This window comes from Phaethon aethereus, assembly GCF_964289735.1.
Source record: "Phaethon aethereus genome assembly, chromosome: 15".
Classification (NCBI taxonomy): Eukaryota; Metazoa; Chordata; class Aves; order Phaethontiformes; family Phaethontidae; genus Phaethon; species Phaethon aethereus.
In genome coordinates this window covers 4,828,093-4,845,046 of record NC_138591.1, presented here as the reverse complement: position 1 = coordinate 4,845,046, position 16,954 = coordinate 4,828,093, and the positions used below count along the sequence as shown (strand labels likewise).

Sequence of the window (16,954 nt, the reverse complement as noted above, 5' to 3'; positions counted from 1 at the left end):
TGTTTCCTAGAATTATTACCTCGTGGTTTCTGTTCCCTATAAGGAGCAGAGAAGGATTTCACTTATTTATGGGTTTTGTTTAAGCTCTTCCTTATACATAAGATTTTATTGTAACTAGTTTAACTTTGCTGCTACGCTGTCAAATCCAGCCTAATGTAATACTTAAAGCAGCCTCTCAGTTAATGTAAAAGATTTTTAAATACAGTTACAATAAAACTGAGAAACAATCGCTGGGGAATCATATTAAACTAGCAGTGCTGCCTTTCTTTAGTAGCTTATCTGCTCTCTTAGTTTTAAATGTTTTATTTATTTCTTATCCAGTTTTAGGGGGCTGTCAGGGAATGAAGTTATGAAAAGGCCTGTAGATAAGAACAAGCAGATGAAAGAAAGCAGAAACAAATTGGTTACCAATTACTTTTATTTCCTTCTGATGGAACAAGACACTTCGGTTGCAGGTGTTTACTCAATGTGTCAGCAAAGCCTGATAGATTTCTTTATTTATGAGTTTCTTGAGCTGCAGGATGGATCTCTAATTCTAAGCAGGAAGCCAAATCAAAGGATTAGTAGTTAATGCATAACTTGTATTCAGCCTTAGAATTCTTGGATGGATCTGGCCGTCATTTAATTAGTCAAGGGACGGGTTCTAGAGGAAAGCACAGACAAGATTAAAACCTAAGGATTTTTGTGGAGTATCCCTCATAGTCTGTGGGCGTAGTACTTACAGAGAATCTAGTATGCTTGTCCATTTGCATGCATAAAATATTTGTAGTGTGTACATGTTGATAGTGACCTGATAATGAGCTGTACTTGGGAGAATAACACAGTGTGGACTTAATAGGGGGTCTTGACTAACAGAAAAAGGAAATGGTGTTAGTAGAAGAGGTTTGTTTTCAAAATGGTTAGGATAAATCAAATACAGACCCTCAATAGTATGGTAATGAGAGCTTTTATGGATTAATAGAGAAAAATATTTTGCTATTAATGGGTAGAATACGGGTAGCGATAAAAAGATGCATCAAAGATATCTCAAATACCGAGTTAATTGAAGCTTTTTTACAAATATATCAGTCCTTGCCTTTCCCAGCTAAGGGAAGTCACACAATTTGAGTGTGGGCTCAGATGGTGACAAAAGCTTTATTAGAAGGCAGTGGAACTTCAAATTATTATTTGTGACCTACAGTATAATCTCTGAAGTCTTTTCTGAATATTTCTGAGAGTACATCTCTGTTTGTAAATTAAAATCACAATAATATTTGAAAAATCTGAATCTCTAAGGTAATAAAGTAGTACTGCGTAAGCAAGAAGAAAATCCTCTAGTCTTGTGCTGCACTGCAATTTTCTTCTGAATGTGGCAAAGAACTTTCTGACATCTTCATATTGTTCCAGCAAAGATAAACTGAGGTGGTTCCAAACTTTGGTTTTATTAGCTGCAGTTGTTATAAATTTTTAAAGGATAGCATGTTCCTCAGTTGGCAGAGTAACAGTTTGGGAAAGATTTGTTGCAGATTAGATAAGAGCACATTTGTTTTATCACTAACAGTTTGAAGATTAAGTAATTTCAGGAGTCTTCTCATGAACCAACCACTTTGAAAACTGAGCTCATCTTAAATTCTTTTGCTCCAGTTCTGCAAGTTCTGTTAGCGACAAATTGCAATAGTAATTTTTTAAGTGATTGTTCCATGGGAAATTATGAATTTTAGGAGCTTAAGAAAATTAGGAATTAAACCCTTCCACTACATGAAATCCATACTGCTCTTTAAATTAGATGCAGTCACAAAGTAAAATCTCAACAAATGAGGAGAAAAACAATTAGAAAAAATGGCCTGGTATGATGAGGTGTTGTACAGAGCCGAGTGTTGCAGCCCTGTTGGCCTGGCCAAAGGAATAGGATGGATAAAGCAGAATCATGATAGAGGGCTGCGCTTTTTTTTTTTTTTTTTTTTGAGCAGTTTTGTATCCAAAGAACTACATTAATAGATGAATTATTCTCATCTTAGTGTTGCCTAGAGAGAATTTTTACATCCCAGCTGGATAGATTTCTTTCTGAAAATAGGGCGAGAAGGGAGTGTTGTAGGTCTGTGTCTGTCTTAAAGGCTACTGGGGTCTCATCAGGTAGGAAGGATACAGCTTCATGGGATCATAGGATTCAGGAACACATCAGAAAATTGTATGGAGGACTCACCTGGCCAGGCTCCGACATGAACTGTGGGCCAAGTGCCGGGTCCTGCACTTGGGTCACAACAACCCCATGCAACACTACAGGCTTGGGGAGGAGTGGCTGGAGAGCTGCCCGGCGGAAAGGGACCTGGGGGTGCTGGTTGGCAGCCGGCTGAACATGAGCCGGCAGTGTGCCCAGGTGGCCAAGAAGGCCAACAGCGTCCTGGCCTGTATCAGCACTAGTGTGGCCAGCAGGAGTAGGGAAGTGATTGTGCCCCTGTACTCGGCACTGTTGAGACTGCACCTCGAATCCTATGTTCAGTGTTGGGCCCCTCACTACAAGAAGGACGTTGAGGTGCTGGAGCGTGTCCAGAGAAGGGCAACGGAGCTGGTGAGGGGGCTGGAGCACGAGTCTGATGAGGAGCGGCTGAGGGAACTGGGGGTGTTCAGTCTGGAGAAGAGGAGGCTGAGGGGAGACCTCATCGCTCTCTACAACTACCTGGAAGGGGGTTGTGGTGAGGTGGGGGTTGATCTCTTCTCCCAAGTAACCAGCGATAGGACGAGAGGAAATGGCCTCAAGTTGCACCAGGGGAGGTTTAGATTGGATATTAAGAAAAATTTCTTTACTGAGAGGGTAGTCAAGCATTGGAACAGGCTGCCCAGGGAGGTGGTGGAGTCACCATCTCTGCAAGTGTTCAGAAAACGTGTGGATGTGGCGCTTCAGGACATGGTTTAGGGGACATGGTGGTGTTGGGTAATGGTTGGACTTGATGATCTTGAAGGTCCTTTCCATCCTTAGTGATTCTATGATTATTCCTCCTTCCCAGTCCTCCTCCAGGAGTGTCGAGATGCAGAGGGCTGCCTTTGTGCATTGCCATTGTTCATGAATTTGCATTGAATGTATATATAACTGCCAGAACAGACGTTATTTTCCTCTGCAGCTAGCCACCTCGATACCTTGTGCTCAGGTCTCTGGAAACAATAGCTCTCGTGGCTCTAGCTTAGACACTTCAATACACTACAAATGATGTCTTGAAAGCAGAGGAAAGAATTTTTTCATGATGATTGTATTTGTGTACTGCGCATAAGAAAAGAATAAGAATTTTTAGGAAAACTATAACATAAAATGTCTTTGTACTTTTCTAAATTTGAGTTTGTGCTCAAAGCAGAGAAATGTTGACAATTTTTGATTTGACAAGCCTCAGAGGTTCTTGAGATGGATGCAGATGTGTGGCCTTGGCCCCAAGTGCACAGAGGACACATGCCACAGGGAAGAAATGGCACTTCTGGGAAGTCCAGTTCTGTCTCTGACATTCAGAAGTTCCCTCTCCTTGAAGTTCTGCAAACGGGAGATGTGTTCCCTGTGCTGTTACAAGATTGTAGAACACACAGACTGCAGCTCGCAGTAGGGGTACTAGCAAGAAACTGAGAGCACCTTTTAATATCTTTCTGTTTTAACCTGGTATTGATGCAAAGAAAAATCCTGCTTCAAGGAACCTGTTATACCCCCATACACAATGTGGCTTCTCTCCCAGCGTGGACGGTCTGATCTACTGTCTGGAGTTACAGACTTTGTACCTACAAGGGGCTCTCAAGTTTCCAGGTCCCCTTTCTGTACAGGATATTCACCAAATAAACTAGTTTATGGTAATGCTAGAGAAAGGCTTCCATTTTTAAGGCTCCATTTTTCTCTTAAATATGCAGGCCTGACTTTCTGAGTGATACAGGAATTTCAGCTTTGGAGGAGCCCCTGGGGCTTTCTCTGTTCTTTCTGACTTTCATGTATGTATCTAGGATTAGGTCACACATCTCCGATGCAGCTTGAAGGGTCTGTAATGGATGCTGACTGCTATCTTTTGAATGTTAAAATCAGTGACCATGCAACTCTGCATGGGGGAAGTTAGAACAGTATCAAATTTTGCAGGCTCTCAAGGGCTTTGCAGAGAGGCTATCTTTTCAGTGATGTCTGTAGTACAAAAAACCCCTGAAACCCTCAACAACTATTAAAAGCATCCATTTATATTCAAATATTCTTTTTCCCCTCTGCTTGTTCTTGACCTTTTAGTTAAGATCAGTCAAACACCAATACAATATCCAAACAATACAGTATCTGTTTCTTTCAGTCTAATATGAGATGTGACCTCTCTCATTGCATCGCACGCTGCACTGCCAGCAGGGTGAATGCGGTGTAATGGGTCCTTTCCTATTCCAACTCTTGTGATTCTATAATTTCAAAAAAATTTAAATGTTTGACCTGATACCAGCAGACTACTGTCGTTCCCAGAATTTGCCATGTCTGGGAGCTTGTGTCTGGCATGTTATATGGTTTGGAAGACATTGTAATTTCACCACACATATTAAATTTCAACACATGATTATTGCCTACAACAATAAATGTTCAAATTCATACTCTGTGATTTAAACCAAGCCTTATAAATATGCAGTAGAGTCATATATACAGACAGCCAGAATGCCCCTTCAGAATGCTATCTGACCCCTATAAATACTACTGCATTTTTATAGCCTCTTTCTGATAGTTATTCACCAGGTGGAGTGGAGCACCCAAACTGAGATAGCCTGAATTTTTCACTTGCAATTTATGCTGAGTCTGCAGGCCCCCAGGCACACACCTGATGTGCAGATGATGCATCTGACTCCTCTGAAAAGTGAGGAATCTAGATTTCAGTTGTCTAGCACCTGTAACTACAACTATTTGTTCCACACCCTGAATTTTGTTGAAACCATAGATCCTCACTGCAAAGGACCTTTTAGGCATCCATGTTGCTAGCATAAGACACACGCATGTAGAAAAGCAGCACAGGTGCATGGAAATCCCTGGTTTGTTTCCCTCAAAGCCCTAAGGGGATATCTATGCCAATGCTGCTGTGATTCTCTCATACCTTAAATCACCAAGATGAATTTTCCATGTATGTTAGACTCGAGATGCCACAGCACTGTTGTCCATGTGTTCTAGATCTTCCAGAATTCCCTTATAAATTAGCCTTGTCTTCCCACCCAGGCTTGTCTCCAGGCAGCAGAAGCCGGTAGCTAACAATCAGTAAATTGTTAGAGTTCCTTCTGGGAGGTTTTCTGTATCTGTGGTTATCACAAAGAATAAGATCTGACCCCTCTATGGGCAGTTGTTGCCTCAACCTCTGAACCCCTCTGTGTCAATTGTAGCATTTGGCAGGGCTTCCAGCTGCTGGAAGGGCTGTGAGAATTGAGTTCAGCAGGTTTTAGTGTAAGGCAAAAGGTGGGTATGGGCTTGATGAAGACTGGAGATCGTGTCTGTTGGCACACCTACATCCTGAAATTCCTCTGGGAGTTGTCTGTGGCCTTTAGATTGCATCTCTCTGCTGCTCCTGCTCTTTTTCTGTCATGTCTGCTTCTGTTTCTCCCTGCTTCTTTCAAAAAAAAAAAAAGCTGATGTGAATCTTCCTTTTTAACATCTCAATCCCATTTGCTAAGTGACAGTTGTCACAGCTTTCCTTGTCAGGAAATTCATTGCTTCATACCTGCTGACCGAAGTATCTCTTAATGCAGTAAGTTTCTTTGAGGGTGGCATAATAGCCTGTATGGGATTTAAAGGAAGGAGTGCAGATCGTAGGATAGGATTTTGGGAGAGGCTCTGGGAAAGCAGACTGTATAAATATAGTCAAGTCAAGTATATCTGCAGAAGCTGTGTGTAAGAGCAGTACATAAGCAGTGGTCATGGAACCACTAGCATCTTCGAGGTCACATTAAGCGCTTTGCAGCTGGACTGCGGGCCCACCTTGAAGATAAATCTGCAAATTTATCACTGATGTGTGAATATGTTGCTGTTATAGGAGAAAGTTTGAGAGCTGGTAGCTGAAGGTTGCCGAGTTTAGAAATTGGCTCATGAAGGTCAGAGTGCCTTCTGAAGGGGAGCGTGGAAGATGTGCAGTCAGGAACTCCCTAAAGGGAGGAAAATACACTTGTACCTCACTGACTGAAGAGGCATCCATAGAAGCAGCCCAAAGTTAGAAGTGAATGTCTGGGTGTGGGGACATATGTCTGGATGCTGTCTTGCTCCTGCACTGCTTTGGCCACCTTTCCCCTTTCCGTCCCTTCACAATCAAATTAAATTGCCATAGAATGAAAGATTCAGATTTTATTTTGAGAGATGGACAGAAGGACACTTACCTGCGTGTCCACAGGTAAATAAGATGGACAGAAGGACACTTACCTGCGTGTCCACAGGTAAATACATAGATAAGGAAGGACAGTATGCTAAAAGTTTGGGAATTAAAAATATAAAATTCTGGCAAGTGGAGCACAGCGAAAACATCAGACAAGGTATGGAGGATGGTGTGGGAAGAAAGAGTGTACTCGGAGTTAAAACATGGACTTAGATGAATTGCAGAGGACTCAGCAACTTAATTGATCAAACATGTCAAACTGTGTGCCATCAGTGAGTTTCAATTAAATGTTTAGCTTTTCAATTTGTTGTTTAGATTAACACATGAGATCATATGCAATAAATCACAACTTATTGCGCATGTTTATTAATAGCTTTAGATTTAGGCAATGAGGATCAATAATGTTAACACATGTATATTGTTGGAATATAAGAAGTCAGGTAGCTTGTTTTATTGTTTTTGCTGGGTAAATGAGTATTCCAGGCCATTTTGCAACCTCACCTCCTCCTCTGCACAGAATTTTGAAGACTAATATTAATTGACTTTATTTGGAATGAATACAGAATTGTAATATCCATTGGTGCTCAAATAAGACCCCAGTTCTGTACACTCAAGCAAGTATTTTATTGTCGTTCGTGGGAGGCAGTGCCGGGAAAGGGGATTTTGCATTCTAATCCCATGGTTGTTGGTGTGTACCTGCTGGCATGTCACGTAATCCCCGTGAAGTAATAGCAACACTTGCTATACTGCACATTGTAGCAGGAGAAAAAAGATTTTGCAGGATAAAATTATATGATTTTGGTTTTATTTATGAAAATACTAATGTCCTATCAATAATACAAACTGCATATCTGGTTTTCAGACATGGTTGGTGAAGAAATTTGAGAGAAGGTCAGCTCTGATGACCTTAGATCTTGTTGTAGCTTACTACATTTTTTGAAACATTCTTGATTTCCTTAAAATGAAAATACAGGTAATTTGTTCTCACAAGCTACTTGCGTTGTCTTTTCTGTATTTTCTAAAACTTACCGGTGAGTTTGTCTATGGTACAATAGCACTCTAGTTATAATCAAATAAAATGCTTCTAAAAACAGTAGTCAGATTATAATTACATTGAACAGACTATGATAGTTTTTAGTTACCATGATAATTACTGCAACCTTAATGCCTCTGGGACTTTGACATGATGCTCTTCAATTTTATGCTGCATAGAAGAAAGAGTTACGTGACAGCATACTCTACAATTTCTGGAACCTTGTCTTTGTTTAATTAAATGTCTAATATCTTTTCTTTAGTCCTAGTGATAAAATGTGGATTTTTATGATTATTACTATAACTTCAATTAAAGCATTAAATCTGTTTGCTTTCAAGAAATAAAACAGTTGAGAATTTTTTTTTTTTAATTATGCTGCACTCTGATATCGGCCCTCTGACATGCTATGGCACTTTATTTGACATGCTTCATGCCTTCACGAGGTTGAATTTACTTTAGATACTGAAGCAAACTATCCTATAAAATGCTATGTTGTAAATATAAACCTTTATAAATGTCTCAGGAGGGCCCTTCTGAATGAAGAATTAAAATGTTCCATGATTCAGACCTATAAAATGAAAAGTAGCCCCTGCTCTGAGTATTAATTTGCAGTGCAAAACCCTAAATCTTACCTTACATTGTCTTGACTCTTTGGAATTCATACTCAGCATGGAAAAAAATTGTTGGCTTTTTTATGATGCTTTTACTACCAAAAAAACTGCCTCCAAACAGAGATCAACTTAGTCAAGCTAGTCTGTTTGTTACACACTGTAATAAATACAGTGCATGCAGAGAGCTCATATGATGAATATATTTCAATTAACACCTATTTTTCATTTTGCTGTGGCTTTGTTTGTTTACTTTTGTTTCTTTTCCCCGTTCTAAAGAACCACCATATTTTACGGCTGAGCCTGACGGCGTGATTTTGGCTGAGGTGGAAAAAGACGTGGACATCCTGTGCCAAGCGATGGGTGAGTGTGCAGACATGTTCAAACTTGGATGAATGATATATGTATATCCAATCCTGAAGAAAGCATCTTACATGAACTTTTAATGTTTTGAGGCCTCTGCATTATTGCTAATTATCACAGACCCCAGGTACGAGGGAGAGGGATGCCCTTTGCCCTTGGAAAATTGGGCAGTCCTTGTAGTTTAGTGTCATTTAGACACGAGTAATGCCAGCACATTCATATTTGTCTCTTGGGCAGAACAATTCCTGCTCCTTTCCCCCTGGTAACCTGCCTTTGCTTCGTAGTTGTCGCTATATAACAGACCTTAGTGTCTTAAGCCAGAAAATTAGGTGAAAATGTGGTTATAAAGCCCATCATTTGCAATGCAAACAGTCAATATTTTCAACAATTCAAATGTCCTTTTTTCTAAAACTTATGGAACTTTTATACTTAATAGTCAGTAACTCTGACATTTAAGTGTAGTTGAGAATTCTGCAGGAGGACTATTATTGGCAGGTATTTTAATAACATAAAAGGCTTTAAATGCCTAGAATTCCACCTAAACCAAAGTTGGTTTTAAGATTTAGTTTCAGAGAAGTAGAAGCACTACCTGTTCCAACACTCTAGTAAGATGGGAGACATCATAGTCTAGTGATCAGAGCAGGTTTGTCTGTGTCACGGAATTCCTACACGACGGGCAAGCGCCAGAACTTTTTGTTATCTCACTTTCCCCAATGCTGAGTTTAACAAGCAATACACATAAAAATGCCATGAGATCCTTTGGTAGAAAGTACACAACCTTGATTAAAAAACCACCCAAACCTAACTAACAGCTTGTCTGGATGGGTTCTTTCTCCAGATCAGAGCCAATAAATACATTCTTTAATTGTGTGGTTATGTTATTTCCACTTTTTTATGCTTTTTTTTTTTTTTAATGCTCTATGTAGGAAAGACTCAACACCACTTTTCTAAAGGAAAGCTTTGCAAATATGTTAGTACGATAAGCAAGCACGCGTGTAACGGTGCTCCGGTTGATTTAGAGTTTCAGAAGTCCTTGATGAAGTCGCTTACCAAAGGGCTCTTATAGAAATGAAGCTATTGGGTTACAAGAGACAAGGTCTTGTCCTTAATTAATAGCTTTTTTTAAACAAAACGCAGCAGGATCTGCTGCCAGTGTTCCCCAGGAATCTATGCTGGAACCTGTGCTGTTCCACATATTCATAAATGCCCTGGAAAAGAGAGTGAGTAGTAAGATGATAATATTTGCTCGTTATATAAAATCATTCAAGACAGTCAACATTAAAACTGATCGCGAAAGAGTTGCAGAAGGTTCTGATGATTCGAACTGACTGGACAATAAACGGGCAGATGAAATTATTGACAGAGATGAAATGACCCATTACTATGCAGAAAAGGTATGTCTTCTGAAAACATCAGTTCAGTGCCAAGCCATGGTTCAAATGGGAAGAAAGGAATAGAGAAAAAAGAAGAGAATGCCACTGTATGAATCCATGGGGCAGCATCTCAAATGCTTCACACAATTCTAATCACTCTATTGGAGAGAGGGATGTAGAAAAACTAGAAAAGACACAGAGAAGTATGAATTGCGTAATTAGAGGTCTACCCTGGTTTTTGAATAATGAAAAATTAAATTAACTGGAACACTTTGTGAAAGAGATGACTACAGGGCGGGTGCCGTATGGGAAGATGAGTAGGAGAAGGTGATTCTGTATTGCTTATTGCAAGAAGTAGTGGAGGCACCCAGCTAAATTTTCAGGTAGGAGGTGTACGATAAAGGAAAGATAGTACTTTTTCAGAAAACATAAACTGTGGAGGTTGTTGGTAAAGGCAGTAGTTAAGATCAGAAATAAAAATTAGTTAGAAAAGCAAACAAAATTTATGGAAGAAAAATCCAGTAAGGATTATTAAACACAGCTGTGTGTGTATGCAACCTCTGGCTCAGGAAATAGCTAAGCATAGATTACTGGAGCTGAGAAGGTGGAAATAGCATTTTGTCTTTGGGCTGTTCTTGCATTTTGTGCCTGAGCATCCAAGACAAGACAATTTCAAAGAAGGGGAAGTGACTAAATAGACATTTATTCTGGCCATGTGCTACCAACTTTGTTTCAACACGTGGCATGACAAGCATATTGGCATTTTTTTATTGGAGAAGATTTTCCAAGAAACAATTAAAACTGAGTGTTGTATCATTAGAGAAATTGAGTTAAAAAAAATAATCTGAGATTTTTCTGAAAAATGTTTCAATCCTATGCTATTATTTGACAAATCTCTGGACTGTCTGACTGTCACTGAGAAGAACCTATCTGCTGTCTCAAATGTTTTTCATGTATTACAAAAAAACAAAAACAAAACCCCAAAACTTGGAGGAATCAGGGAGAGGAGAGGTTGACTTCTAACTCATCCTTCTACCCTAACTCTTCCTTTCAGTACTTTAGCTCCCAAGGGGATTAATAGGGCACTCATAACCGTTCTCAGTAGATGAAGTCTTACTGGAGATATGAGAACTTACTAGACAAAATTATTCATTTCTGCTGAACTCTTCTAGTGCACATCTGATTTGCTGATGAATGTGGTGCAGGGGCATGGAAACCTGTCTTCACGGGGATTATCTATAACACAGACTTGTAAGGGGCAGGTACTAGTATTAAACCTGGAGGAGTTTTGATCCATTATTACACAAATCTGGCAATTGCCAGCATTTAAAAAGACGGTAAGTGAAGGTTGCTGTCTCCCTGCTCTGAGGCAGGCGCTGGAATAAAGCACTAGGGGAGCTGCAAGGCTGCCCTGTGCCTTTGCTACGAGGAGGAAGGCAGATTCCCTTTCCCCCAGCCCCATCAAGTTCTGTGCACAAAGCCCGTTTGCCAAGTCTCGGTGCACTTTGAATGTGTGAGAGACAGATTAATTTCACAGTATAAGCAGAGATTAACTGTAAATAAAATTGCAACTTGCACCCTGTAATGGAGTTGCAGTGTATCAGCCTGCGCAGAAACCGTGCTCTGCTGTGTATCTTTCAGCAGTCTCTGATGCTGCCTGCATTTTCAATAGGTTTCTTTTAAATGCTTTTTCTTGTTTGCTCATAGAAAGTTTAGAGCTGCAGGCAGCGGTGGTGGTGTCTAGGGAGTGCAGTTAATTGGACTTTAGTTCTACCTGTTTAGGCAAGTAGATGGAAAGATGCTTTTGGGATTCCCCAGTAGCCCACTGGGATCTAGAGAAGGCTATAAAAAATAAATAACAAAAATGACAGAGTGAATATTTCAAGTCTTTTATCCAGGTTCTTAAGTTAAATTTGGCAAAGAGTCAAGCATCTGTTTCACAGATGGGGAAACTGAGCCTCAGATTGCATAAATTATTTGCCCAAGGTTACAGAGAAAGTGGCAAAGCCAGAACCAGTCTCAGTTTCCTGCCTTCCCTTCCCCATAGCACAAGATTAATTTGTCTGTGAAAAATGAATAGTGCTGCATGCATGCCGAGAAATAAGCTTATTTTATTTATTATTACTAGTCTTTTAGGCCACTCAATAATCTCTCCAACAGTGAGGCAGGACTCATACTGCTTGGAAAGGTGTAGTCCAAAAGGGCTTTCTTCTGTTCATGGTTTTTTTTTCACCAGAAGTGTTTAGAGAGAAGCAGCAAAATTCCTTTGGGGGTGTGGGGAGAGGAAAAGCTGTGGGGTAGGAGAGGAGGAGAAGAAAGGAAGCTGGTTTTAACTACTTTTATAGCCAAAGAGGTAGCAAAATGATAAAAGGAAATGTGTACAACTTGGAAGACAAATCTCTCTGGGAAGATCACTAAAGCCCAAATGAATGCTGCTGACAGCCATCAGAGTGCTTAGATAAGATTCTATTATTCAGACTCATAACTTCGAGTAGAGGAAGATATCCGTAACTGAAATGTAGAAAAATAGAGATGGTAATATTCAGTTTGTCAGCTGAGTTGGTGATAGGAAGGTGTATCTCACAGTGATTATAGGATTAGAAGGTTTGCTAATACTGTTAGTAGAATGGGATTTCTGGAATGACACCAATGTTAAAGGTTTGAGTGTACCGAATGTGGGATTTCATTATTTCCTAGGTGCCTATCAAGTCTAATGTGTGGGAAAATGGAGTTGCTATTATTTAAACTTGAAATCATTTCCAGGCTTCTCAGCATCAGGAGAACTATTCCATTTTGCATCATCTGTTTCTTCATTACTCAGTGATAATTTGTATTTGCCCAGGAGGATTTTCAAGAGATGAGTAACACTCTCACCGAGAATTCTGAACATTGAAATTTACGCTAATTCTGTATACGGACTGTTGTATGAAATTTAAATTATGCCTATTGCAAGCTGCTACACTACATCTATTCTCTATCAGACAGTGCACTCCACATAGTGGATTTCTTCCTGATATGATTACCTTCTAGATTACAAGTACGTTTTATTTTATCAGCAGAACAAAAGCATCAGAGGTGATTGTAGTAAATGGTACATGTTTATAAAAGTAACAACAGCAATCGAATGTTGTTTTTCAATCATTCCATACATCCATTGTTTGTACATTCTTTCCAGGAGTTAATGTACCTTTTGTCTGTATAAAGAGAGTAAGTACATTGAGAAAAGGTATGAATGAAAGTATAATACAACAGTAAAATAGTATTTAATGTTGGGATTTTAAAAATTACAATGGTGATAATATAGATCTTCCTGTAGTGCTTTTGCTCTGAGAACCTTAAATCATTGCCAACATTGCAGTGAAATTAATTTTCTGCAGATGCTCAATTTATTGGTGACATCCCATCCTTAATGCTTCCGTGATACCCTGTTTTTCTCTATTTGGGCAAATTTCACTCACCCATGAATTTAAGTCCTTACCTTATTACAAGAGAGTGTGAAGCTCTCAGATTTTAAGCGATATGTGCTCAAAAATAGCTACCAACTATGAAAATGCCATTTTTGGGGCTGAGATAAATCAGCTTGATACTCTTGTGACCCTGTAGTAATCACATAGTAAAATACCTGTTTCACTTCAGATCCCTGCATAGGGCCCTCAGCATTTGATCAGTTAGGGATTTCTGGGATGTAAAGATAAAATACTGGCTGATATGAGGAGTGGGATGGGAACATCTGTGTATGACTGCCCTAGGCCCCTGACATCTCTTGAAGAAAAGAGAATCCTAGACTATTTGTATATACTAAATTTACAGCCACTTCATCCCAGCTGACTGGGATATCACTGCAGCAAAAATATATGTGAAATAACTGTGTCAGGGTTTGTAGAACACGCACATGAAAGAAAACAGGAATAAATGGGACTTTAAGTTATACCTAGGGTAGGATTTTTGTTTCTCCTGATGTCTGCATTTTTCAAGTAACAGGGAAACTGCATTTTTCAAGTAACAGGTGAAGCTTAGGCCTGAATAAAAATAATAATAATTTAAAGCTATCCCATTGTTGGCAACATGCTGTTTGAGCTGATGTACAAACTCAGCTGCCAAATTAGGACTTGAATACAGCCATGTGAGCACTTCATTTTTTATGTGTAGTTTGCCATTTCCTTTTTATTTTGACATCTTAGCTACAGGAGCACAGAGGAATCTTATTTGGGATGGAACAGTCTTACAGACTTGCTGCATTGCCACACTGCTGCTGTTTAAGTAGCATGATTCTGGCTTTCAACTTGAAATTCCTGTAAATCTTATTTTGTAGTAGCATGAAATATGGTTGGGTGAAGAAAGTAATTTGATAACATGTTTTCTCAACATTCCCCCTTTCACTGTTTGCTGGTTTTATTCCCACATGTTCTGCCGTGTATTATTACCATTGATAACCTAAGATGCAGCCTCCATTTATCAAAAACAGCTTGTAAAAATGTAAATAATTGGTGTGGAAGGATGGGAAACTAGTGATATGACCATAGTAGTGCCACGTATTTTGACTACCTAAAACGTGTTGTGCAAAGACTAATAGCAAAAAAAAAAAAAAAAAAAAAAAAATTTTTTTTTTTCTTCAGGTGTTCCCATTCCCACTCTAGTCTGGTATAAGGACTCTGTTCCCCTCAGCAAGCTGGAAAACCCCCGCTACAAAGTACTGCTGAGTGGTGGGCTGCGGATCCACGCGCTGCGTCCTCAGGATGCTGGAATCTTCCAGTGTTTTGCTAGTAATAAAGCCGGGGAGATACAGACGTACACCTACCTGGATGTGACTAGTGAGTAAGGAGCTGTGATAGAGGTGGAGGAGTTCTCTTGCCTTTCTATAGGTATCCATGCATGTCTACATCCATCAGGTTTCTCCACCACTCTGTGCTCGTTCTGTTCAACCCACAGAACCTTCACTTTTGTCAAGTGTAGCTGCCCTAGCTGTAAGGTGCCCCAAAATGCCCTCTGTGGCCTGAACACCATCTGCTGAAGCCTGTAGAAAAACTTTGCATGACATTAGGGACTTGAGGTGAACTCTCCTATTTCATGCTACAAAAGGAGAACTTAGTGAAAAGAAAAAAACAGAAAAGTTAGTTGTGAAATACTTTTACCTTTCCTTTATACTTCAATAATTTAGTTTTAATGTAATGTAATTCTGTTCTGAATTTGAGCTACTGTTTCATTATTGTGCATGGTATCATTTTATCTGCCTTTTATCTGCAACTGCATTTAGTAGGGGAAAGAAAGAAGGTTCAAGTTAAATGTTTTGGGTTTTTTGGCCAAAAAGTCCGACTAAATGGTTTTGTTAATGAAATACACTCTTCTCTATGGAGAAGTACTAGTTGTCTCTTTTCAAAGCGATTATTAATGGGCATATCTGTAATATTTTAACTCCTCTTGAGGTAGCTGACTTAGCCCAAGAGCAGTTTACACATACTGACCAGAATTCCTACTGGCCTCAGAAAATAGATCAGCCCCAGTTCAATATATATCTAGGAAACTGCAGAAAAAAATGTAATAAAATGTAACTAGGGGAAAATAAGAGAGAAAGAAACTTGGAAAATGTCTTGGATGAGACTCAGGTTCTAAATTCTTTTGGCTGACATTTAAGTTTCAAAGTTAATGCCTTTCTCAAGTTGCTTTTCATCTTAAAGAACTCTGTTATGAAGATGAAAGAAAATAGTTTTGTTTATCTAGATTTCTCAACTTCCCCCCAAACACTCATTTTAAGCTTTATCTTCCTTTATCTGTAAGCCATCCTACCTGTACATGTACAAGCACTGATAGATTTTTATCTTCCATGTAGGTTATAAACTGAATTAGGCAATTCCTAGGAGATGAATAATGAAAGGTTACAGTCACTGCTGAAAGGTTTTCACGTATTATTGTCATGTCCTTCTCCATGATCAGCTCTATAAAGGTGGCTGTAAAATAGTCCATGATAATAGGTAAAGGATCCTTCTGATAGGTGATGCATTGAGTTTTTTAAATTTTTGATTCTAGACATTAAACCAGCATTTATACAGCCTCCGGAGGATACCACTGTTACAGAGGGGATGACTGCAGTGCTAACCTGTGAAGTTTCAGGGGCTCCAAAACCTGCCATCTCATGGAAGAAAGGTAACCAGTTATTAAGTTGTTGTGGACGTGCTGTAATCCACGTTTGCTTGTCCATTCCTATTACTGAGATTCTGTAGATCCATTTAGTGCGTCTTTCTTCATTTCTGTGGTTCTGTGAGCGGAGGATTGGTTGTGGGCCAGTGGCCTGCATAGGTTGTAATAGTCTTCTGGAAGAACCAGAATTGCAGTGTTTAATCTGTGCAGTCTATGTGACACTAATTATGCTGTTTTTCCCTTCTGTGTTTCAGGAAACCAGATCTTAGCCAGTGGCTCAGTTCAGATTCCTCGGTTCATTCTTCTTGAATCTGGAGCGCTCCAGATAACACCCGTTTTCCTTCAGGATGCCGGCAATTATACTTGCTGTGCAGTCAACTCTGAAGGAGCTCTGAATGCTTTTGTGATGCTGACAGTGTGGAGTAAGGATAAGGCTTTGTTTAAAGTCTAACTTTAATCAAGTATTAATCAGTTTTTGTTGTACGCTCAGGAAATTTTCATAAGTAATTATGCTTTTCTAGTTAATAGAGATACTTGTATTATTTAATAGGAATAATGTATCTATTTTAGGAAACTCATCACAAATACCCTTTTTGTTTGTAAAATTATGCATGTCAACTTTTATATTTGGTGAAAGAAAGTGTATTTAAATAGAGCGTCAGTCACAATTACAATTTTACTCAGGTTTTGCCTTGGCGAATCTCGCATTGCAAATCAAACCTTTTAGATTGTAAATTTAGCTATTTGCAGTTGGGTTCTGCCTCCAGGAGTCTGCACTACAGATTGGCACGGCACAGGGTAACCCATGAAATGATTTCGTCCTTCACCATTTGCCCTTGATCTCATATTTTTTTATTTCCTCTGTTGGGGAAGAGAGTCTGATCCAACAGGTTCACCTGTGTTACTCCGAAGTGAGTTAAATTTAAGTGTAATGTGTTTTTTGCTACTAAAGGTAGAAAATAATGATCCCTGAGCTGGGACTAAAAATAATTAAAACCAATGAAGATGATGATAAATACAGAAGTGTTGTGCCCCTCTCTCCTTTCCTGTGCTTGAAGTACTGGTTATGCTGCTGATGTGTGGTGCATATTTGACATTTGTTAATCCCAAAACTGTGCAAGTTAA

The 16,954-nt window shown here is 39.3% G+C and overlaps 1 protein-coding gene across 1 annotated transcript in view; it reads left to right on the top strand.

Annotated features, from left to right (window-relative positions):
* SDK1 (sidekick cell adhesion molecule 1) overlaps positions 1–16,954 on the top strand; it is a gene marked incomplete at its 5' end in the record, with an annotated part of 412,638 nt that overhangs the window by 259,491 nt on the left and 136,193 nt on the right. The window contains 4 exons of the mRNA XM_082006804.1: positions 8,238–8,321; positions 14,311–14,505; positions 15,719–15,835; positions 16,084–16,251. Of these exons, the coding sequence (XP_081862930.1) occupies positions 8,238–8,321; positions 14,311–14,505; positions 15,719–15,835; positions 16,084–16,251 (564 nt within the window). The remainder of the gene's footprint in view (positions 1–8,237; positions 8,322–14,310; positions 14,506–15,718; positions 15,836–16,083; positions 16,252–16,954) is intronic.